This window comes from Parambassis ranga, chromosome 9 (genome assembly GCF_900634625.1).
Source record: "Parambassis ranga chromosome 9, fParRan2.1, whole genome shotgun sequence".
Taxonomy (NCBI): Eukaryota; Metazoa; Chordata; class Actinopteri; family Ambassidae; genus Parambassis; species Parambassis ranga.
This window is the reverse complement of record NC_041030.1, coordinates 14,725,280-14,746,876: the sequence shown is the minus strand read 5'-3', so window position 1 is coordinate 14,746,876 and position 21,597 is coordinate 14,725,280. Positions and strand designations below refer to the sequence as shown.

Genomic DNA, 21,597 nt, shown 5'->3' with positions numbered 1-21,597 from the left:
CAGTTCTTTCACACGGGCTTCAGTCAAGTATGGTCCTCTTCCCCATATTAACAGGCGTTAAATCTACTGCAGATTAATTTACCTTCATTCCTGTGATGATGAATCGCTACTACAGATGGCTACTGCTGCTTCATTGTGTGGCAGCTTTGATAAATGTAGCCATTAACCTCCTAGTGCTCTGAGTGTCCCACCTAAAACCTGGTTTTCAGGTTTCTTCTTTTTTTTTTGTTCACATGCAGCATCGTGTCAAATACTGTAGCGTGTGATCAAAAACATCCGTTGTTTATTTTAAAAAAATACGCTGCATGAGAAAGAGCACTTCTGCTGCCATGTTAAGGTGAACTGCTTGTAAATGAGGAAAAAGTGCTCTGGCAGCCACGTTTGGATCTGTGATGGATACCAGACCGACGGCTTAGTCGTACAAAAAAAAATCATTTTTTCCACAACAGTATTTCTTACAACAACATACATGGAGCTGATTCATCTCCTGGAAAGGAACAGAGAAAAGAGGAAGAGAATGGCAGCGTTCATTCTCGGTGCCAGTGTTGTTGCTGTAGCTACACTTGATGGATGTGTTTGTCAGGGAGGACGGCCCTGTTCACTTATGATGGCAATGCCTGCCCATAAACCATCTCCCGCAGATGTGTGCATCTATGTGTATGTGTGCGCGTGTGATTTTTCAGGATGGATGAAGTGTGTGTGTGGCTCTGACAGCTAATCAATCTGCCTCTGTGCAGCTCACCTGTTAGAAAGCAGAATACTCACAGATACAGTCACACACACACACACGTACTTGTGAACTTTTTAAAACAATGAAACGCTTGCTATAATCTGCTGCCATCTTAAAATTTAAAACAAATTAATAAACGTCGTCACATTTTACCAGAGATGCCATGGAAACGAGAACATTTCGTCCAAGAGTGTTGAAGGGGTTCCCAGCAATTGCCATGGCAACAGACTGATTGATAGGTGTGACACTTTCAAGGTCATCCTCAGGTCCGCCTGTCTTGTTTTTCCCGCCTCGTGTGTCAGAAACTACGGAAACAAAAGGGGGTCAAATATTCAATACTGAAGATAAGAGGAGTGGGTATTAATGGAAGTTATGGTGAATATTTGTTTTCTGTATTATTAGTTAGCTCAAAAGTTCAATGTATTGCATTAAAATAAGAATACATAACTGTTTGCACATGTACCTACCAGTGAAATCAAGGTAGTTAGTAGAGTCTATAATGATCCCCACCAGGGGGAGGTAGAGAGCAGCCACCTTGGCTCTGACTTCAGGTTTAATACAGCGATGGTCAAGATCATGGGAACACAGCAGGCTGTAAATGGCATTGATGGCCTTTCTCTGGACTTTTCCCCTTCAATTATAAAATGGTGAAAAATACAACAATTAACACTTTTCTTGATTGTTGTTGTTAATCAGACAATGTCTTGACACTGTATAATATGTATAGTAGAAGTGTCTCTGCTTCCATACCCCTCTGACTCCATGTCCAACGCTGCACTCAGTTCTGTGAGCAGCAGACCTGCGAGGTAGTGCTGCTGCTTGAATTCCTGAGAAAGTTCAAACAGCGCTAAGATCCTCTGCTGCTCCTGGAAACTACACGAACCGGAACTCTGAGCAGAAAGATGAAACAAAGGAGTGTGAGACAGGCAGGAACTGAGACAAAACCTTTTTTTGGATGGTGCAACTGACGAGATAATTAACTGAATGAAGTGAATCAGTAATACACAATTTTAACTGGTAAGAGGGCTGACCTGTGAGGAGATGGATGGACAGGGTGAGGCGGGGGCAGAGGCAGGGCTGCTGAAGAAGAGGCTCAGGTTGAGGTAGTGCTCATGACTGCACAGGATCCGCAGGAACTCCAAACGCATGCTGATCAATGTCGGCATTGAAATACTCTTAGCTGACATCTAAAAGAGGAAGAGAGAATAAAGGATGAAATAAAGTAAGGTGATAGAAACAGTTCATTCAATCGTATATATTTAAAGATGTACGCTGACATAGTTCTGCTGTATTATTGTACCTGGTTACAGTAGTTTTTCACCAGCTGGAAGACAAACCCTCGGTCCATGAGAGACAGCAGGTCATACAGGAAGAAGGCCAGGCTGATGTTGACTTTCTCTGCTTGTTCTAGCTCCTAAAACAGCAGCCAACAAACAGAAATCAGAAAGCTGCACTAAGTGGATCTTGCCTAGGCATCTTGCTGTGCAAGCTGAGCTTTTTGATACCACAGAGGCAAATATAATTAGCACTTCCAACTCCCTGCTGTTTGGAGGATACGGACAACATGTACACTCAGGATGTAACTGCCTCTACCCAATATGGGAGAACAGAGTGCACACAAACAATGTGCTTTTGGAAGGAAGATAAATCAATATAGCTTAATTAACTGTCATCACCCTCCTCTTTATTTTTCTTACCTTATGTTGTTTGACAAGGATTGTCCCGATCTCAGCCGTAACCACGGAGACAATGGTGGTAATGTCATCTTTAAATCTGTCAGAGAAACGACTTCTTCGAGGAACGCTCTGTTTGTCCAGCTGAGACACATGCTGAGCCATGCTTTTCACCTTTTTACACACACGGAGGAACAATAAATAAATACAACAAATAAAACGTTTGATCATTAATCATCAGTTTCTCTCCTCATTTGATCAAGTAAATCAAATGAAGCTGAGGTGTATGGATGTGATAATTTGTTTATCATTCATATTTTAAGGTGTGTGGCCATGAGGTCACATCATTATTTATAATAAAAGAGTCATTTTTTACTACAATAACATCTGCAGTTCAGCTGGTAAATAATAAAACCACTGACCAGCAGCTCGAAGAAGAACCAGGCATATTTGTAAGCGTTCTCTCTGCAGACCCCAGTGCTGACGACCATCTGAAGAGCCAGCTCCTCGTGAAACTGCTGCAGGACAGATAAACACACAAACTAAGATGAGTCTCCTTCTGGCAGTTGATGAAATAAAGAACATTTTATATATATATATTTTTTAAAAGTATTGTATATTCATGAATGAATTTTTAATACGGGGCCAGAAAAATTCCAACCTCAGTGTCACACTCCCATCTTGTGGTTACCAGAGGTATTATGATTGCACCATCTATACGCATCATGTATATGCTTGTATATTTTATGCTACATGTATGCTTATCTGCTTCCTTCTGACTCTGTCTTTTATCTGATCCATCCCCCTCGATTTACTGTCTTTATTTGACAAACCTCAAGCAGTAATCCAAGCCTCACTTTCAGTCAAGGTCGATGTTGACCGCACTAGCTAGATTCTTATACTGTGGTTGTGTTTGGCCTTCCCCTTCTTTTTTAATAGTTAAAAGAAAAAAGAAAGAAACGTGAGAATTTTGTACCTTCCTGTTGGTTGGTCTGGTGCTTCCTGTTGCATTCTGGTGATTGTTTACATCCACATAGGTGGACATGCGGCTGCCTGGGTTGTTGTGGCCCTGGAGACAGAAAAAAAACACAAACAAGTTCCATCACATTGAACGTGATGGATGCATTCATTAGAGTGGGTGTCTAGTGGCCTATTACAGTACCTAATGTACTGTGGGGATGAATAGCAAATGGCTGTTTTTGTGTGTATGAGAAGGCATGCTGAGATATTTACATACTGTATTATTTACAGTTACATTAACTTGGTGACTTTAATGCATACTGGGGCAAACTTTGTAAAGGTTTTTATCAATACTTTAATTGTTCATGAATTTTTTACTGTGATCTGAGTGACATTAAAACAAATAGATCAGGGTTTGGGGCCTTCAGTACCTTTGCGGAGAGGATGTTTTTGACCTCTGTGTCTTCAGCAGAGGTGTGCGGACCAGTGATGTCAGGGTTGCTGGTGCTACGGATTCTGGACTGGAGAAGCATACTGCCAACTGTGGCAGCTGTGGCCCGACCCATGGTGCTGTACCGACTCTCTGCTGAAGGCAGCACACTCCCTGGACCTGAACACACAAGAAAACGTCCATTTTTACTTCTAGAAAAAATCACCCTTGTCAAAGAAAAAAAAATATGTCAGTACCTGCATTCTGTGTGTCTCGAGGAGGATCCGGCAGACGAAATACCCAATACAGGTAGGTTGCCAAAAGGCTGTTCCTGCCCTGCTGGTCTCTTGACAGCTCCTGGCTGTTGTGAAGACTGTTGACAATGGATACCACTGATTCAAAGGCTATCTGGGCCAGATTGGCTGTAGAACAAGGAACACAAACAAAAATAGGCACACATCAATTTTGGAGCAATAAAACAGAACAAAAGATTAAAATTTAATATTAATCAAAATGTCATATTAACAACTCACCAGTCTGGCCGGCGATGACCATGGGCTGCATGATAAGGGTGAAGAGTTTATCCAGCACTCGGTGGAGGAAAAGGACCAGGGGCTCTAAGCTGGAGGAGGACAGGGATATGATGCTGAGCTTCAGCTCATGCTCCAGCTTGTTCTCTGGAATCTTCTCTTCCCTCACCCGCAGAGGGAATGTAGCTCCACCCTCCAGTGCGTGACAGAGGGTGAAGAAACGCTCAAGGTGGTTGTCCTGGCGGATAAATTGTTTGATTTGTTACAGCGTGATACTTGTACAGTAAGCAGAAAGAGAAACAAATGCATTGGGACTGAGTGCATGTAATGCTTCAGGGTGAATGTGTTGCTACAGCAGGTTTGACAGTGTGTGTAGCCTGCAGAGAGAAGCAGAAAGACAGTCAATGTGATGGTGCCATCACTCACCTGTGTGTGTACAGATGAGAAGGCCTGGATGTCCAGGTTGAAAAGACCTTTGTGACTCTCCATCCACTTGACTGGAGGGACCTGAAGAGGAAGTTTCTACAAGAAACAAGAAATAGAGGATTAGCTCCCTCAGACTGCATGGTGTGGATACCCAGAATGAATTTTTAAATATATAGGCAATAGCAAGATGTGTATACCTCTGGTGTGTGCAGTGAGTAGTTGACAGGGAGCCGCTCTAATACAATGGGCAGACAGAACTGACCAGTCTGCAGTCGGTCATTATTCAATATGGGCAGCCACTGTATCAGAGGCAAACCGCAAATTCAGTATGTCAGCAAGGCTTTAGTGGGTTTGAAAATGCTGCAGTCAGACACAAAACATCTTACAGAGTATCCAATGAGTGTTTCACAGCTGCCACTCTGGTTCTGTTTCTGCTGGCAGCTGATGTGGTAGAAAGTGAACAGCAGGTGATGTCTCTCTGTCAGACGAGCTGGAAGAGCGATCTTCACTTCTTCATAGAAGTCTGGAGACCTGGGAAACGGAGAGAGAGAGAGAGAGAGAGAGAGAGAGAGAGAGATAGGAAGTAACAACAAGACGCATCACAAAGTGAAAGAGAAACAGGAGGAGGAAAAGGACAGAGTTAAAAAAACAACCACAGAAACAGAGGTGAGTTACTTGTTCTGTTTTGTATGACAACAAATCATCTATTATATTATCTATTATTATATCATCTATTATCTCTGTTTGCTGCTGCAAACAGAGATAATGTGTATTTACTTGTTATGGTAGGTAACAGGTGTGTAGACTTCCTGTAAAAACTCAGGGCCGTTTGATTTCCCAAAAATGACCTGAAAATGGACAAATAATAAATTATGTTAAAGCAACAGTGCAAACGTGTATGACATTTACAGAGTAAAAACACACTGCTAACATGTGCATGCAGCATGCAGCCTCACAACCCCAAATGGACACAGAATAGGACGGGGCATAGGGAATGTGTATGTTTCGCATAAATTTGCATGTGTCGCATGTAGACTGCAGCTGTTTGGACTGTCTGTCTACACCAAAGATGCTGATGATTTGTTGCTTTCACATCACACTCTCCTGGTTTCTTAAAATATCTAAAACTTGCATGAATTAGCACTCACAGGCAGAGAGCAGCTGGGATCCTCCCCACTCATAAACTGCATTTTGATGCTGATGTTTCTTGCTGACGTAAGTCTGTTCACAAAGTTGAGCCTCTGGGGATACACATAGAGCAAGTTCCTGCAGAGAGGATGGGAAGGGGGGGTGGTTCTGTTCAATTTACACATTAAGAAAACACATACACAAACACTGCTCCTATATCTGCCACTAGATGGCACCATCGGCGCAGGAACATGTCACTCATGTGAGGCGACATTTGTGTCAAAGCAATGACTAATTCTGGTCATTTACCTGGAATACAGAGAAATGCCACATATTCCACTGAACAAGGTCAGCATGTAATTACCGTGCAGAAGACTTGCTCTCACATGTTTCCTTACACAGAAACATTTTTGGAGTAAAGTGTCAAGTAAACCTTGTCTATGTTTAAGTAGGAAGTGATACCGCAGGTAAAAACAAGTAAAAATAAGCATTACACATCATGACTGTTCTCATTGCCTCCAGTCTCACAGAGAGACAAACTGTACACAAGCAAACACACTGGTTTATACCTCAAGCCATGAATGACTTGTCTTTCAAGAGCCTGTTAGCTTTTCAGTCTCAAGAGGAGCTTATGTACACAGTTTTTCTTTCTCTCACAATCCACTCCATTGACTCACATAAAAAGAAAAATAGAATAACATTTTTTGGAACAAGTATAAAAATGTATCAAAGTCTAAAATGTAAATGTTAAAGATTTAGTCATATAGCATGCTGTTCAGCCCACCTGTAAATGCTGTGAGGGACATAGACCTCATTGGACGGGAACTCCAGCACCTCCCTAATGGGTCGAATGTTTTTCTCAGCCACAGGTATGAGAGGGATGAGCTCAGGGGACAAACATGCCAATGGTGTGTCATGGACAGGAGACATGTCCAATTTTATACAACCTGCAACATAAGCATTATATGCATGAAGTATGTTTAAGCATATATGACTAATACATACACACTGATTAGAAATAGAACACCTTCTTCTGCCAGAGTAAATGAAGCTAATTTTTACCTTTAAAACTAATAAATCACTAATTTATTTTATCCATAGAAAATGAGTCCCTGGTGTCCTACATGGCTCCATACTGAAAGAAGTTACTGCAACCAGATAAAAACTACTCCTGAGCAGTGACTGATGAGTCTGTGGCATACACCTCGTGTTACATGCATGTATAGCTCTTTGAGTGCTGTGCAGATTGTCTTAAGTGGCACACACAGAGACTACTGCATTTTACCCAGGATCACCTGGGGTCATCACTTTATGGACCACTTTAACAAAGAAGCAATCTGTGAGTACATGTACAGGGGGGTAGACTATGAGGAAAACTGATACCTGCTATTGTCTTGATTCTCCTCTGAGGTGTGGAGGTTTTCTTAATCTCAGCCAGGAACTTGAGCAAGTCTTCATCGCTCAGGCGATCTCCTTCCTGAAACAACAACAGGGATTTTTACCATGTTTTTTTATGCGGAACTGAGGTGACACAGACTTGAGTGAAGGTCTAACAGCATTTTTCACAGTCATGGCATAGTTATGGTAGAAACATCTGATGGAATGCATAACATTACATTTTTTTATTAAAAAAGAAGACAAGGCCAGGCTGTGTCCACGAGCCTGTTTGTCTATACTACCCTCACAAAGACACCCAACATTCACATGTTTGTCTGCTAGCTTAACCAAATGATGGTCCAACCTGTTTAAAGATGGTGCTGATAGTGATGGTAGCAGGTTTGAAGGCAGAAACGTTACAAAACTGCTCATCGATGGTGTTGTAACGCTCCGAGTTCCTCCTGGGCAGCTGCACTCTTCGATCAATGCTGCTGGATTTAACTGAAAAGAAAAAAAAGGGTCAAATAAAATCCACCATAACACATATCACTAAATGTCAAAATCAAACCAGGATACACCACCTCCTTTAAGGCTGTCAGAGTCTGTGACGTCAGAGTGCAATGCAGCAGTAGAGATTACTTCCATGATGTTAACGGTTGCCCAGGCAAAAGGCATCCGATAGCGGCCTAGCCTCTGGCAGAATGCCTCCGCCTGGCCCCGCAGCTTCTCAAGCTTGTCCTTGTTCTGAAAAAGTAATCAAGAATTTATCAAGAAGTTCCATCATCCATTTTCTAATCTGGTTAGTCCTTTATGGGGTTGCAAGGGAACCAGAGCCTACCCCAGCTATCAATACACACACTTGTACTCACACCTATAATACCTTATCTGCATGTCTTTGGAATGTGGGAGAAAACGGACTGAAAATAAAAAAAGCAGCTTATCTGACTTTTGACTGTTAAGCAAAACAATAGTGTGTGATCTGCCACACTACCTTTGCAGAGTCACACTCCCTCAGTGTTATGTAGGGGTCAGCACAGTCACTGATCTCTCCCTGCTGGAGAACCTTTTCAATCTGCAACACAGACAGGAAAAGAGCAGCTCAGCATATTTATACCTACAGTGCACTGAAATACAGGATATACAAAGATATGTAGAGGTTTATCATTACCTTGATGACCAGGAAAATATCTGGGGAAGGGTAGGTGATGGAGAAGATGGCAGATCTGGCCAGGGTGGACTGGTCCACATGTGGCGTGTGGGGCTTCAAGAAGTTTTTAAACTGGTCTGAGTTTAGATCACAGTAGAAATTCTCTGATATCTGAAGGGAGATGAAAACAAACAGGTTACCGTTGTTGTTTGAAGGCATGAGAAAATATAAACTTTGAAAAATAAAAAAAAATAATAAGAGCAAAATAATTCAGCAGGCTAGTTTCATGTAAACCAGACACCAATCCTGCAATATCATGGGCTTAGTCCACTCCACTGACCTCCCTACAGACCTCAGGCTAGGAACACAGCCATATGTCCTGATCCGGCCTGGTCTGCTGTGTGTCATGTGATACCATTCACTGGAAAGCCGTTAACCACTCTCCTTCATTCTGCTCATCCCATGGAGTATAACCTCCACTCCACTGACCACAGCAAAGCACTTCTGGGAAGCCAGACCTGTACCGAACTAGATTCATGGCTCATGGCCGTGTAACAAACCAGAAGGCTGACTAGATTTAGAGCAAACTTAAAATGAGGAGCAGATTTCCATAGTTTGCTCGTGGAAGAGTGCACTTCTTAGCAACAAATAACTTCCTGGGATTGCAGATATAGTTTCTCAATAATCAAACTTAATAAAAGTCAACTTAAAAACAAACTTATTATGCTCCACCATCTCCAGAACAAACACATCAAAAGTGTTGACATTCAAACCATTTAATTGTGATGTAACGAGACACAAGGAATGTAATGACCCTCTTTAACACTACATGTGCAGGCTGTTTGACGCACCATGTTAAAGAAGAACACACATCAACCCCCGTGTTGCCAAATTAGGAGCTGCATAACAACATGTAGAATCCTCAGATGGCTCTTCTAACAGCTAAATTTAAAAACAGAGCTACATCAGTGACATATTTTTCAAGAAAAATGCTAATTCCCTACAAATGGGCTGCAAAAGTTGCAGAGTCTCCAGAAACAACAAGAAAATCCTGACAAAATCTTAGAAACTGCAGGGATGCACAGTATTTGTCTGTTCTCAGAAACCTTTGACTGTTTATATGCATGAATGTGCTCACATAATTTGTTAGGTCATAGACTGTGTGCACCTAGGCGATGGACCAGAGAGACATGATTAATAGCAAGAGTATTAAATGGAATTAAATGAACATCTGCTGCAGATTTCACAGATGTGAAATGACAAAAATACACAAAATGCCTCCATGTGACACAAGGGAAATACGGGAAAACATAAAGTAGAAGAGGGAACAGCTCAGTGACAAATGCTTCACAGTTCCAGTGCAATTAAGTCTAACTGACAAAACAAGTTTGACAGTTTCTCTTTCACTCATGCAGTAACACACTTCATGCTCTCTAACAGTCTGGTTCTGTCTTGGCTTAATTTAAAGGCAGGAAGTTGCATTAATGTCCGTAAGGACACACTCTGGCTCAGCACATAAAATCCATAGCGACAATGTCACACTTGACAAACTATCCTTCTATCACAATATAATCTCTGACAGATGCAAGATGTCATAAGCATGTCAATTAATCTGTATCTGACCTGTGATATTGTCACAAAGCCAACAATAAACTGCCCTAAAGAGCATCTTAGAGCCATTAGGCCTGCAGACGAGCTTGAAAGCAGCAGAGCAGCACTGAGGACAGGGCTAGCCCGGTGGCTAAAGCCCTGTCTCATCTGAGTGATCCATGATCACTTAATCCTTCCAGCCCCTTCTCCGCAAAAGGCTATCCAGCTGTGCAAATCCACAGAAAACATGCAAACAGCCATGGCTCAGAGGGACCGAGTGGGAAAATCTGCCCAGTATTAGCAGTTACAGAACCAATCATGACGACCACCATGGGTGTGTGTATAAATATATATATATATATGTGTGAGAATAATGAGACATATGACCTCACAGATTACACTGATCCATCAGTATCACGTCAAAAGAAACTACAAGGAAGCATGAAACACGCTATCTAGATCAGGCATATAGAGCATGTGTGATCATCATGACTTTTAAGATGCTCCATCATGCTGCATTACCACACATACACCATTGACAGTGACTAGCACATTTGAACCCTAATTCACCTACACAGACACACAATGATGCTGTCCTAAAATCACTGAGAACAATTAAAGTTTGCTCTAAAAATTACAGCTTAAAAAGCTCTAATCTTTATAGATCCATTGTTTTGACTCAGAAAACCCTTAAACATAAATGAGGAGTGAATACTATATGACTGTGTTCTTACCTTCTTCTTCTCTTTCAGGTCGTACAAGGCCATAGTAGCAAAAATTGGCTCAATGTCAATTTCAAACCTGTAAAGCCAAGGAGGAAAAGGAAATGAATTCTTTGATTACAGCAGCAGAGTTACACCCTGAACACTGTTACCACTAGTTTTGTGTTTTCTCCATTTACTGTAACTTCTGTTCTATTTCCATAGAGCATAATGTGAAGCAACTGAATGTACAATAGTAAGTGATGACATGTTTGAACCGAGGTTTAAAAGATGAGGAGTGAAATTGCCAAACCACTGCAAAAGCAGAGAAATCCACTCAACTCAAACATTTGGCAGATGTTAGGGTTACACAAGGATGAGTGAGATCAAGAGTGTAAAGCAGGGAAACACTTTGTGTGTGTGAGAGAGAGAAAGAGTGAGAATCCCTCAGAGAGAGGGAGGAACAGATTTCCCTCCTCCACCCCTGCACACTGCTCATGTCTGTCACTGCACATCTTCTTGAAACAACCACTCCATGGTCTTAAGCCATGATCAAATGTGAAATATTACAACAATGGACTGTATGTTAAAAGGTCACTGTCATAAATAAGAGGGGTGTTGGAATACATTTGCTCTGCATCTAACGTCTTAGACAAACAGAAAGCAGCTGTTGAAAGTGTGCAACTATTCTCCCTCCTACCACATAATGAAAATGTATGACATACTTTATGGCCTGGCATCGGAGCAGAATGCGCTCTCCAGTGTGTTCTTTGGGGCAGTCGGGGATAGGTCGGATCTCCACTGCATCTTCCTTTAACACAATAGCAGAAGGCATGTGAAACGAACAGAACACAGGTGTGTGAGGAGTGGAAGGAACTGAAATCTGTGTTAACAGAATTACACAAAGTCATACATTAATCATAAGCACTTAAAATGATTCCATTGTTTGTAGATCAATCTTATGCTTATAGAGTGTGGAAATAAAGTGACTAAATCAGGTGCCTTAATAAAGAGACATGTACAGTGGTACACTTTACATCCACTGTAGTAGATATTTCCTACTTTCCTACCTTCCTAAAGATTCAGTATACTTCATGTTTTGGTAGGTAAAGACTGTGTTGCTGGTGCTGTGTGTGTATATACTTATCACAAATTCAGAAAAGCATGCAAATACTAATTAAAACATGCAAAAATTGTATATTCTGCACATGCAATGATAGTAAGACATGTTTTTCTTTGGCACCATAAAAAATTGTTGTTTTTAATTCCCTGCAGTGGTCTAATAGACTACATATAACACACAAACTCAAATGGTTTTTAGTACAATACAACAAGTATCAAGTCTTCACATCTCACCTCATCAGCAGGGGGGTAAAGAGCAAACAGCTCAGGGTGCCTGTTACCCTGCCTCACTTCCTGGTTGTTGCGATCCAGCTCCTCGTGGCTGCTGAAGGCCAGCAGACCCTCCACTCTTTGGTCCGGGGTCAAACACCGCAAGTCAAAGTCAGAGGAGGTCAGCGTGCGGCCAGAGTCATCACTCAACCCTGCTAGAGTTGGAGACTTGACCTGGGGCAGAGACAGAAGGACAAGGGTGAGGGTGGCATCGTGGTGGGAGGCGAGGTAAGGGGAGTACAAAGAGAATGGGGAGTGCGGAGTTAAATTAAATGAAACGGGACAACAACAAAGGAAGAGTAAAATAAGATGCATTAAGACGGAATACCAGAGGGAAGATATTAAGAGAGGCATCGACGATAACAGGCGAGGGGCGGGGTGCTTAAAATGTTTAATTAATAGATATTTGGTCAAAGCTTGTTCTTCAGTGGGATTTGAGCAAAAAGAAAAAAAAATCTTGTAGTCTGTGTCAAGCCTCTACTTCAACAGCCTTTTAATAACCCTCAACCACATACACTACATTAAAAATGCAGACTGCATGGTTATGCTGGGAGCAGACACAACAAACAGCTAACAGGCATTTAGTCGGTCTAGACAGTCACTGTTTTGGCCTGGAGACAATGACAGTCTCTTGTGTGTTTCTGTACAGGCCTTATTCAGTGCAGAAAAAAACAGCATATGCTCATGTTAATGTTCACTGTATGCTACAGCAGTCGGTTCCGTCTGACATACAATAAGAAGGTAGATATCGACACATCATACATTAGCTGATCAAGTTCTGTAATCAGAGATCCCCCAGCAGGCCTGAGGGCTTTTGTGATTTCAGCGAAGAGAACTGAACTGACATGCTGTGAACAAGCTGGTTGCTGCATACATATGACATTCATTGCCCTGCCTGCTGGACAAAAATGAGCCCTGGGCTGCAATAGTAAAAAAACCTACTGATGACAAAGTTTATGTCAAATAGAGCCTCAAACATATCATCCACAAATCATTTACCTTTACCTAAACACTAAAATCTGGATATAATTGCTTTTAATATGGACAAATCTTAGCTTTAAAATGTTGGGACATCCAGAGACAAAAAGGTACAAATGTGAAACTATTCAGCTGCTGTGTTTTAAACAAAAAAATGCATCAGTAAGAGGTCTTTCAGTCTGGCACTGTCACCATATGGAATTACTCAGACTCAGCTACACGGCAGGCCATAACCTCACTGCTCCCACACTGCATCCTAATTCCAACAGCCCATCTTGCCACCCCTCTCCTTGTCTTTTTCACTCTCATCATCCATCAATCTCACATCCTAGCTCTCACACCACAGGCCAGGACTGACCGAGCTTCCACCCTCGATGAAGCTTCGCCCTGCTGAGGCACCAAGAGGCCGTCACACTATGGTCCCAGGGCTATTGTTAAAGCAGATTGGACCACAGACGAGGCCTATTAAGCGCTGAAGGACAATAGTGCTGTTCTTCCCCTCTCTGTCACTCTCTTGCTGGCATGTATATCATGGGAAGCCTGCGGCAGTAATAAGGGTCTTTTGGTTTGGGTGATTAACCAGAATTGGCAAGGATGGGTGAACAGGAGGGGGGCTAGTGAGACTGGCTGGTGGTGAGGGATGGTTGGGCCGGAGGCTGGGAGGGGCGCTGCCTGGGACTTGGATTGGCTGGGACCGGCTGATTCTGGGAGCTGGGGATTTGGCCACTATAACACAAAGAAACTAGAGAGAGAGTGCAGCGAGAGAGGATGGGAACTTGGCTTGAAGTAATGTTGGAGTGGAGGACTAAGGCAGGAATCTCTATTGAGAGTAAGAGACGAGACCTCTGTATAGATTATTTGTGTGGAAAAAAATACCTCTAAACAACAACTATCTGGATGTTACGCAGCTGTAATAACTGCTGACCGAACATACAAAAAGAATAACAACATTGTTGCCACTGGTGGTTCCCATTTCACTGTCCTCCCTCCTATTTTGTTCCATTATGTCTCTCAAGCCTTGATCAGTATGGGCTGCCATACTGCTCCCATTTAAATAGCTTCCCCTTACAAAGACACTTTAACATATTGCATTCAGGCACAGCGTTCTCATTGTCCCCTAAAGTAGCATAAAAGATGTTTGGATGAATTAACCAATAAATATCCAACAGAAAAATGTAAACTTTAGAAAAAGTGTGTGTTTGTGATCCTTACTGGTTTCTGTTCTGTCTCTGGCTGAACATCAGACTCAAAGGTCTGTTTCCGAAGGAGTTTGTGTAGACCAGCTCGCTCTGAATAGGCACTCCAGCCATCCCCCTGGCACCTTCAAACACACACACACACATAGAGATGACATTCGTGCTTACAACAAAACACCTCTGCACTTCTAATCCATCTAGTTATCAACACAAACCAAAGACTTGTGCAATGCAATCACTGTGTATGTGTGTAGTGTTGCATGGAGGAGCCCCAGTTTACCTTCTGGAGACTACAAGCCACGGCTGGGCGTAGCTTCTCACACAGTCTCTCACATGTGGATCCAAATCCTCTCTGCAAAGAATCAGGACATCATCAGCATATGTGAACACATGCAGGTAGTTACAGGCAAATGGAAACTTGGAAATATTCTCCTAACTTAATCAGTACTTCATGGTCAAGGTGCATGATAAATAAATGCTCTGAATAAGCTCAGATAGCAGAGCGACAGCGTAGTTTTGCAATGACTGAAGGTATTCAAACAAAAATGTAAAATCTACTCTCTGTCTTTACTCGCATTATTACAATGATGAACGGTTTCTTAGCCTGCAACCTACCCATCCTCTGGGACCGAGTGTCGAATGGTGCGACACTCCTTCTCCACCTGCTCCACGTTTAGGTCATCATCAGGGAAGTCTCCAAGTTCTTGCATCAGGGCAGAGTCTTCACTTCTTAACTGGGACATCAGGAACTCCTCCAGGTCCAGGGGTTCCACCGCTTCATACGACGGAGGCTGAAGAGACAGGGAGTGGGTGGAGAAAACATTAGGGTTCAGGAAGAGAAGAGGACAACAAGGTCAAGTATTAGAGCGAGATTAGAGATCATCAACAATGTAAATATTCAGAAACATACAAATGTAAGGAAGAAATAAAACAGAATATATGAAAAGTTTCTAATCACTGAGTTTGCACAGTCAACAGAGAAGGACTAAGAATAATGATAACAGAGAAGAGAGTGGGACCAAACATGTTGAATCATGAATTTTCTAATGCCTCACACTTATCCAGGAACAAAAGACACAAGCACATATATAAATAGAAACTGGAACAAACTGGCCTTTATAAAACAGCCAGGCACTTTTCTGTTTTTCTTTTTACTCGTGAAACTATTTTTAGATAGAAACTCTATCATCTCACATCTCTGCTGCAGAGGATCAAAAGAAAAGCTGCACTCATTTTAACGTAAAGTACAAATGGGTTAAAATGTTCATATGTATGTCTTTGAAGCAGTGCCTATTGTTAGCACATGTAACAGATTCCCACTGAGGTTCAAAGGGGCGGAGCAGATAGATGAATGCTTCATTATTAGAAAGTACCTCGAAGAGGAAGAAAAAAAAAACTTAACTGATGAGATAGCATATGTTCCTTTAGAGGTGGCTGGCTGCTTGTGGTTGAAAAAGAGGAACCTGCATGAAGCAGGTGTCTCTATGAAAAGTGACAACAAAACTGGGCACAGCTCCAAACTGATTACAGTCTGCATGGAGTGGCCATAAATACCACAGTGAAAAGTAAAAAAAATGCAATAACAACATAAATATATAATGAAATCTGTTAATCTGTTAAAGAGTAAATGTGACAAAAGTAAGATTCAAACCAAACCAGTCTCTGGATACATGCTGTAAAATGTACACACTGAAGAGGTAGAGATAACTGCAGCAACCACATGAGTCATGGCTGTACTCAACTTTTAAAAGCAGAGCAAATTCCATTTGCCTTTAGACATGTTTTTACACATCAGTCCACCCTAAGGGCTATTTTTCTGTGCTAAGCACTCAAATTGCACCACATGGTTAGGAATCGAATGCAATACAAGAAGCAAAGAATGCAAAGACAGCTGAAAGGAACAAGTATTTCATTATTATTTTTGAATAAAAGGCCTACAGTGTGAAAACCTGCAGCTCCTCCCTCCTATGGCATGCGTCACCCTACTGTCTGTGCGTGTCTGAGGCCCCCAGCTTCAAAGTTCAAACAATCATTGTAACACAGCCTCTTTTAAGCTTGTTTAATATATGGAGGCTAACAAACGCAAATGAATGCAAATCTATGCATGCTTCTGATCAGGGCCCCGCTGCTCTGTTGAGCCTTCAGAGGAGCTTGCAAGGAAGTGCCTCTCCTTAATAAATCAACACATTCATCGGCTTATTCATTAATTATTATAAAGATGTCGCCTTTGCAAAACCTTGTCATAATTGCATTAATTTTCTAAAGCACAAAGCACTTCAATATGTCTCACTAACACTATAACACAGTAAATACTGCTCAGTGTAACTACCAACATCACCGTCCTCAATACACACTGGCAAAAAGACCAAGCAGAGGAGACAGATAAACAAAGAAGACAAACACAGGTCATACAACATACAGACCCTTAATATTAAAAGGTAAGCATCCTAACCATATCCTTCACAAGTTTCATTAATCGCTCCTGGTTTGAAACAGATATTGACGACTTACCCAGCTGAAAACTGAAAACTACACCATAAAAAGGAAGTGTACAAAATGGCGCACTCCGGATATGGGAACCTACAAGCGTGTACCTACTGACGCTGAATGCTTTGAGCCACAACGCAATAAATAATTCCTCTTTAGAGTGATCGTCATATTCCTCGAAGCCAGCAACTACAACAGTGTGGAGAGCAAACAATCAGCTTCACCAAAAAGTGGAAGCGGTAGTGCGAACAGAATAATTGTTTCATTTGGAACTGATTGTTTGAATGCACAAAATGTTTTGACTCCAGTAAGAAGCCTCGCAAGTGTGCAGCCGAAAAAAAGAGAAACCACAAGACATGAAGGGAAGTGACATCAACAAGGCGTCTCTCCATCAACTGACGTTTCAACATACAGGAACAGAAATTGCACACACGCGTATGCTGCGTATGCACACACACACACTGGCACCGCAAGCATGCATGAAAGTGGATTTTCTATTTAAACTCAAAGCAACAACAATGATTAGGCAACATTTATGCTATCAGGTGCTAATAATATCCACAGAGTAACACTGGAACAAAGTAAGTCGCACCACAACTGCAGCAACATACAACCCTCCCTCATCCCTGTGCTGAATAATGGCAACTATCATCCCAGAGATTATGGCATTTAAACCCCTCTCAAGCATTCCAAATCCGTACATATTAAAGATTTGCCTGCACAAACTGCAAGGTAGGCAGGCCCCATCCAGCGCCTGTCAGTATCCAAAGCACTGACCCATTTCCCAAGCAGGTTAGAGATTAACCACATTGCATGCCACAATCTGGGGTGGGAGGGATGGTCCAAGTATCTCTTCTCAACTACTGTCAGCTGACAAGCTCAAGGATCATCACTGAGAAGGTATTCAAAGGGCTTTGGCTCAGTTGCTCACACACATGCAGAGATATGTCAGTTGACTTAGACACCTAAGAGCTTTAGAAAACTTTAAATGAGTGAAATGTAGGGCGGCAGAGAGAGGAGAAATGTGAGACAGAAATAGAAAAAAAAGGCAGGAAGACTGAAAAGCGGAAGATATAAAGCTGGGAGGCAGAGACAGAGGTTCAGAGGGTACCATGGAGAGACTGAGAGCGTAGTGGGAACAAATCCCTGTAAAGGATTACTGTGCATCATTCTGTCTGCCTGCTTGAGAGTGCAGGAATCACTCTGAACTATCTGCTTTGATTCAGCAGAAAAGGCAAGAAAACTACCAAACATAATGACATACAATCCTCTGCAGAAACTACCAAGATACTAAACCACGTCACGCTAAGAAAGAGCGTCAACAATAGCATGCCAATCCTCAACTATGTTCTCCTTTAAGACTCTCCTTAAAGAAGCAGAGGGAAATCTGCCTGTGCAAAAGCAAAAACGTATGTTGTGGCAGTGTCATCGGAATTCAGAGTATAATCTTCACGACTAGACACCACACTGAGTCAGACATTCTCAGGGCTAATGACACTAAAGAGGATGTGAAGATGACATGCTTATAACCCTTTAGTGGTGTAAGCAGAAACACTAAAGCTCTGTGAGTGCTGCATTAGAGAAAACCACTCTGCTGACCCACCGCTGGTCACAGTATGATTTTTTTTCCCCCTCAGCTACCCATGCATCACTCAGAAAACATTAACAGTTGAATAAGTAACTAGGGACATGTTAAAAAAAGTGTCATATTGCTTACATTCCTTTGTGAAATATGTGTGTAGCTAGGGGCATATGTTAGCTCAGTGTTAGCTCTGAAACCAGGTACAGGTTTGGACAATTTCCTGCTGGATAAAAATGACTAAATTCCAAAAAGCTTTTCTTTTTATAGGAAACTCACCACAGTGAGGCAGGCTGAGGCCGAAGCGTTGGAGCTGGTTCGGCTGTGTTGGAAGACATAGCTCCCACTGAAGTTTCGTCTGATCTCTGCTGAGGAGTGCCTGAAACAAAACATCAGAAACACTGACTCATTATGTGCTGAGTTCAGGAGCCAGATAATAACACGTGTGCGATTTTAGGTAATATTTGTAAAGAAACAGATCAAAACATGTGACTTCATCCTACATGCAAACTTTGTATCTTAATGACAGATGCAACACCAATTCAACCATTGTTTCTGCACGCATTTGTTAGAATTGTTCACCCATGGTGATTCTATTCAAACTATTGTTCGCTCTCTACAGAAGCACGTCCCTGCTGGCGGTGTAAAAGGCTTTGTCATGCTGGCAACCGTACAGGCAATGGTATAAATATGGTGTCCTGATTTAAGGGTCAGACCGAGCAGGAAATCAACATGACACAGGAATGGAGTAGTATTCAAAAATGTTGGGAAGACGGTGTTTGTGTAAGGATTGTGTGTGCTTGCCTGTAGCTTTCAACAAAAAGAGGAGCGAACAGAGAATGACAGAGACAGTGCCCCAATTTGTCGCACACATTCCATCTCTATGCAACTACTGCCTGTGTGTTTGTAAACAATCTACCACCACACTGAAACACCAGAAGAACTGCTTTATTCTCTTCTTTTTTATTGTTCATGTGTTCCCATTGCATTTTGCGATTTATTTTTTTGTGTATATTGTTGCACACGCTACTAACATCACAGCAAGAGGGCAAAGACTGCAGCAATATGGGTCACATTCCCGGCTGCTTCCCCTGTGGTCAGTCTCATGGGTTCATTAACTCCCCGACAGCTATCGTTATGACATCTCTGGCACTAATTATTACCTCAAACCAATAAACAACAATGCAATGCCAGCATGTCGAAACCGCTGAAGCTACAGATTCATTAAGCATGTAAAATAACCATAAAATAAATGAATAAATAAAAACAGACACGTGCACAGTTAACTTTCTTCTACATCAGTAACTCTGTTTTTAACACTTTCCCCTCCCCCTATCAATCACATAACATGCTGAGTCAATACAATAACTGAATGCCAGCAAAGGTCACAGCATGGGTGGGAGAAGAGTATACACATTTACACAAAGAGCAAAGTCCAGCATTGCAGCATTTAAACACACAGCTGGTCGTTTAAATTTACACCAGTGCAAAATATGTGAAGCTCAAAAGCAGCAATGCATAGATGAATAATAAAGAAACAATTTGCTGCATATGTGAAAGAGAATACACACACACACTTACTTATGTCCGTTGTGCTCTTTTATCGCCAGCAATAACAATGTTGCAATGCGCAACTCGCACTAATGCAAACACCACTGCTACACCTAACCTTTATCTAATAATGGTAAACACTCTATGTCATTCATTCAAGTCTGTGGGCTACTCACAACAACCACATTCATACAGGAGGACCCTGAACAGCTTAATCAGAGCTGTATGTCACATCCACACTATGCACTGATCTGATTGTTGATATTTTGCTAATGATAGGAACATGCCAAATGTAGTTTTGAGCATGCACCCAGACAAAGGGGATAAAAAAGTGGAACAGCAAACCACATTCAAACACTCTTAAGAATTCCATTGTACTATTTAAAATTTCAGATGTCTTTTATTCTGTGGATCATGCACATCAAATATTCATATTTCACTGTGGCCTATTTATCCACCCCGATTGTTTTGGTGTCAGCTGAAGATTTTTGGTGATATCGGTTGCTGAGAATGGGATGGCACTCCTGCTTGTGCCGCACAAAGCCTCAAAAAACAAAATACAAAGTAACTAGTATGATGTCTCTTTCAAAGAAATTATGACCTAGATACACAAGAAAATCCACAGACCTTGCTCATTGTGCAGATATTTCACCTATCAATATCAAACGATTTTACCTTTAGAACTACACCCTGCAATCAGTGGAGCTCAATGTGGACGCCACTAATGTTTACATCCTGTCTGTCAGGCACCCACACGCAGCAGACTGAATTCAAAACTCAGCAACTTACACATATATCAACAACTACTTTGGGGGTGAACTGTCTCTTTAAAAAGCACTACTGGTGCTCAGAGTTTAGGCGTCACAAATAGTACCCGAAAATCTTGGAGCATCTCTAACATACGCCCCTCCTGGTACCTGGCACATTACCAGTCTCCTGAATGCGCTGAGTTACGCAAAGTGTGACACTCTTCACAGCTCTAACCACACACCCCCACCCACCCGTAGCCTAAGATAGGAGTAAACAGACAAAGGTTTGTCTCTTTCCTCAGATGTGTGCTCTTTGGTCACCTTGAAATAAAAAGTGCTTAAGTTGAGAATTCAATAAATAGCTGCTTTAACTAATTAAAAGTTCAAGAAACAGGCCCAGGGTATGGTCTACATGATCACTCTCTAGAAGAAGAAAAAAACACAAGAATGCCTAAAGACAACTGCCCAAGGGCTGATTGTCTGGTGGGTGTTTTGAGTGTGTACTCAAAACAATTTAAACCCAGTAAAACCTTCTCATAACACGACTGTAAAGAGAGAAAAGCCCTGCCCTGTGTGCAGACGGAGCCTGTCTGTCACCAATACATGGTCCTCGCTCTTTATCTTTCATTTCAACAGGAGAGACAAGCGTGTATACATATATATATATTCTCCAACATGCACACATGGGCTCACTTGCACACACTGACACACATTGAGGGCTTGTCTATAAAAAGACCGGGCAAGTAAAACAGTAATCAGCTCCTGCCAGCAGAGCCAAGCAGGCATTATTTTACCACTAGTAGACAAACAGCTTGTCAGAGAAGAAAGCATCTGTGTCTCTCATCAATGGGTTTGTATCTTGGCATCCAAACCCGAAGCCGCTCTAGTCAGGAAGACAAAAAAAGAGAGAGAGAGCTTTGGCTTTTAAGCAAAATAATACCAAAAACAGCTTCTGTCACGAGTCTATCAGAAG

The 21,597-nt window shown here is 41.9% G+C and overlaps 1 protein-coding gene across 3 annotated transcripts in view; it reads right to left on the bottom strand.

The window, feature by feature from the left end:
* dock8 (dedicator of cytokinesis 8) overlaps positions 1-21,597 on the bottom strand; it is a 41,215-nt gene that overhangs the window by 14,904 nt on the left and 4,714 nt on the right. The window contains exons 2-30 of one of the 3 annotated variants that reach the window (XM_028414918.1): positions 18,604-18,703; positions 14,874-15,049; positions 14,539-14,610; positions 14,275-14,383; positions 12,049-12,258; positions 11,418-11,503; positions 10,726-10,792; positions 8,423-8,572; positions 8,246-8,326; positions 7,836-7,998; positions 7,619-7,755; positions 7,261-7,354; positions 6,662-6,824; positions 5,898-6,015; positions 5,527-5,597; positions 5,136-5,280; positions 4,947-5,048; positions 4,750-4,845; positions 4,327-4,561; positions 4,051-4,215; positions 3,795-3,973; positions 3,380-3,472; positions 2,826-2,921; positions 2,428-2,577; positions 2,031-2,144; positions 1,762-1,917; positions 1,481-1,620; positions 1,198-1,361; positions 884-1,035 (exon numbers count right to left, since the gene is read on the bottom strand). In XM_028414918.1, the coding sequence (XP_028270719.1) occupies positions 884-1,035; positions 1,198-1,361; positions 1,481-1,620; positions 1,762-1,917; positions 2,031-2,144; positions 2,428-2,577; positions 2,826-2,921; positions 3,380-3,472; positions 3,795-3,973; positions 4,051-4,215; positions 4,327-4,561; positions 4,750-4,845; positions 4,947-5,048; positions 5,136-5,280; positions 5,527-5,597; positions 5,898-6,015; positions 6,662-6,824; positions 7,261-7,354; positions 7,619-7,755; positions 7,836-7,998; positions 8,246-8,326; positions 8,423-8,572; positions 10,726-10,792; positions 11,418-11,503; positions 12,049-12,258; positions 14,275-14,383; positions 14,539-14,610; positions 14,874-15,049; positions 18,604-18,703 (3,784 nt within the window). Of the gene's footprint in view, positions 1-883; positions 1,036-1,197; positions 1,362-1,480; positions 1,621-1,761; positions 1,918-2,030; positions 2,145-2,427; positions 2,578-2,825; positions 2,922-3,379; positions 3,473-3,794; positions 3,974-4,050; positions 4,216-4,326; positions 4,562-4,749; positions 4,846-4,946; positions 5,049-5,135; positions 5,281-5,526; positions 5,598-5,897; positions 6,016-6,661; positions 6,825-7,260; positions 7,355-7,618; positions 7,756-7,835; positions 7,999-8,245; positions 8,327-8,422; positions 8,573-10,725; positions 10,793-11,417; positions 11,504-12,048; positions 12,259-14,274; positions 14,384-14,538; positions 14,611-14,873; positions 15,050-16,769; positions 17,053-18,603; positions 18,704-21,597 lie in introns of those variants that run through there. The other 2 variants (XM_028414919.1, XM_028414920.1) reach the window with 2 other exon arrangements.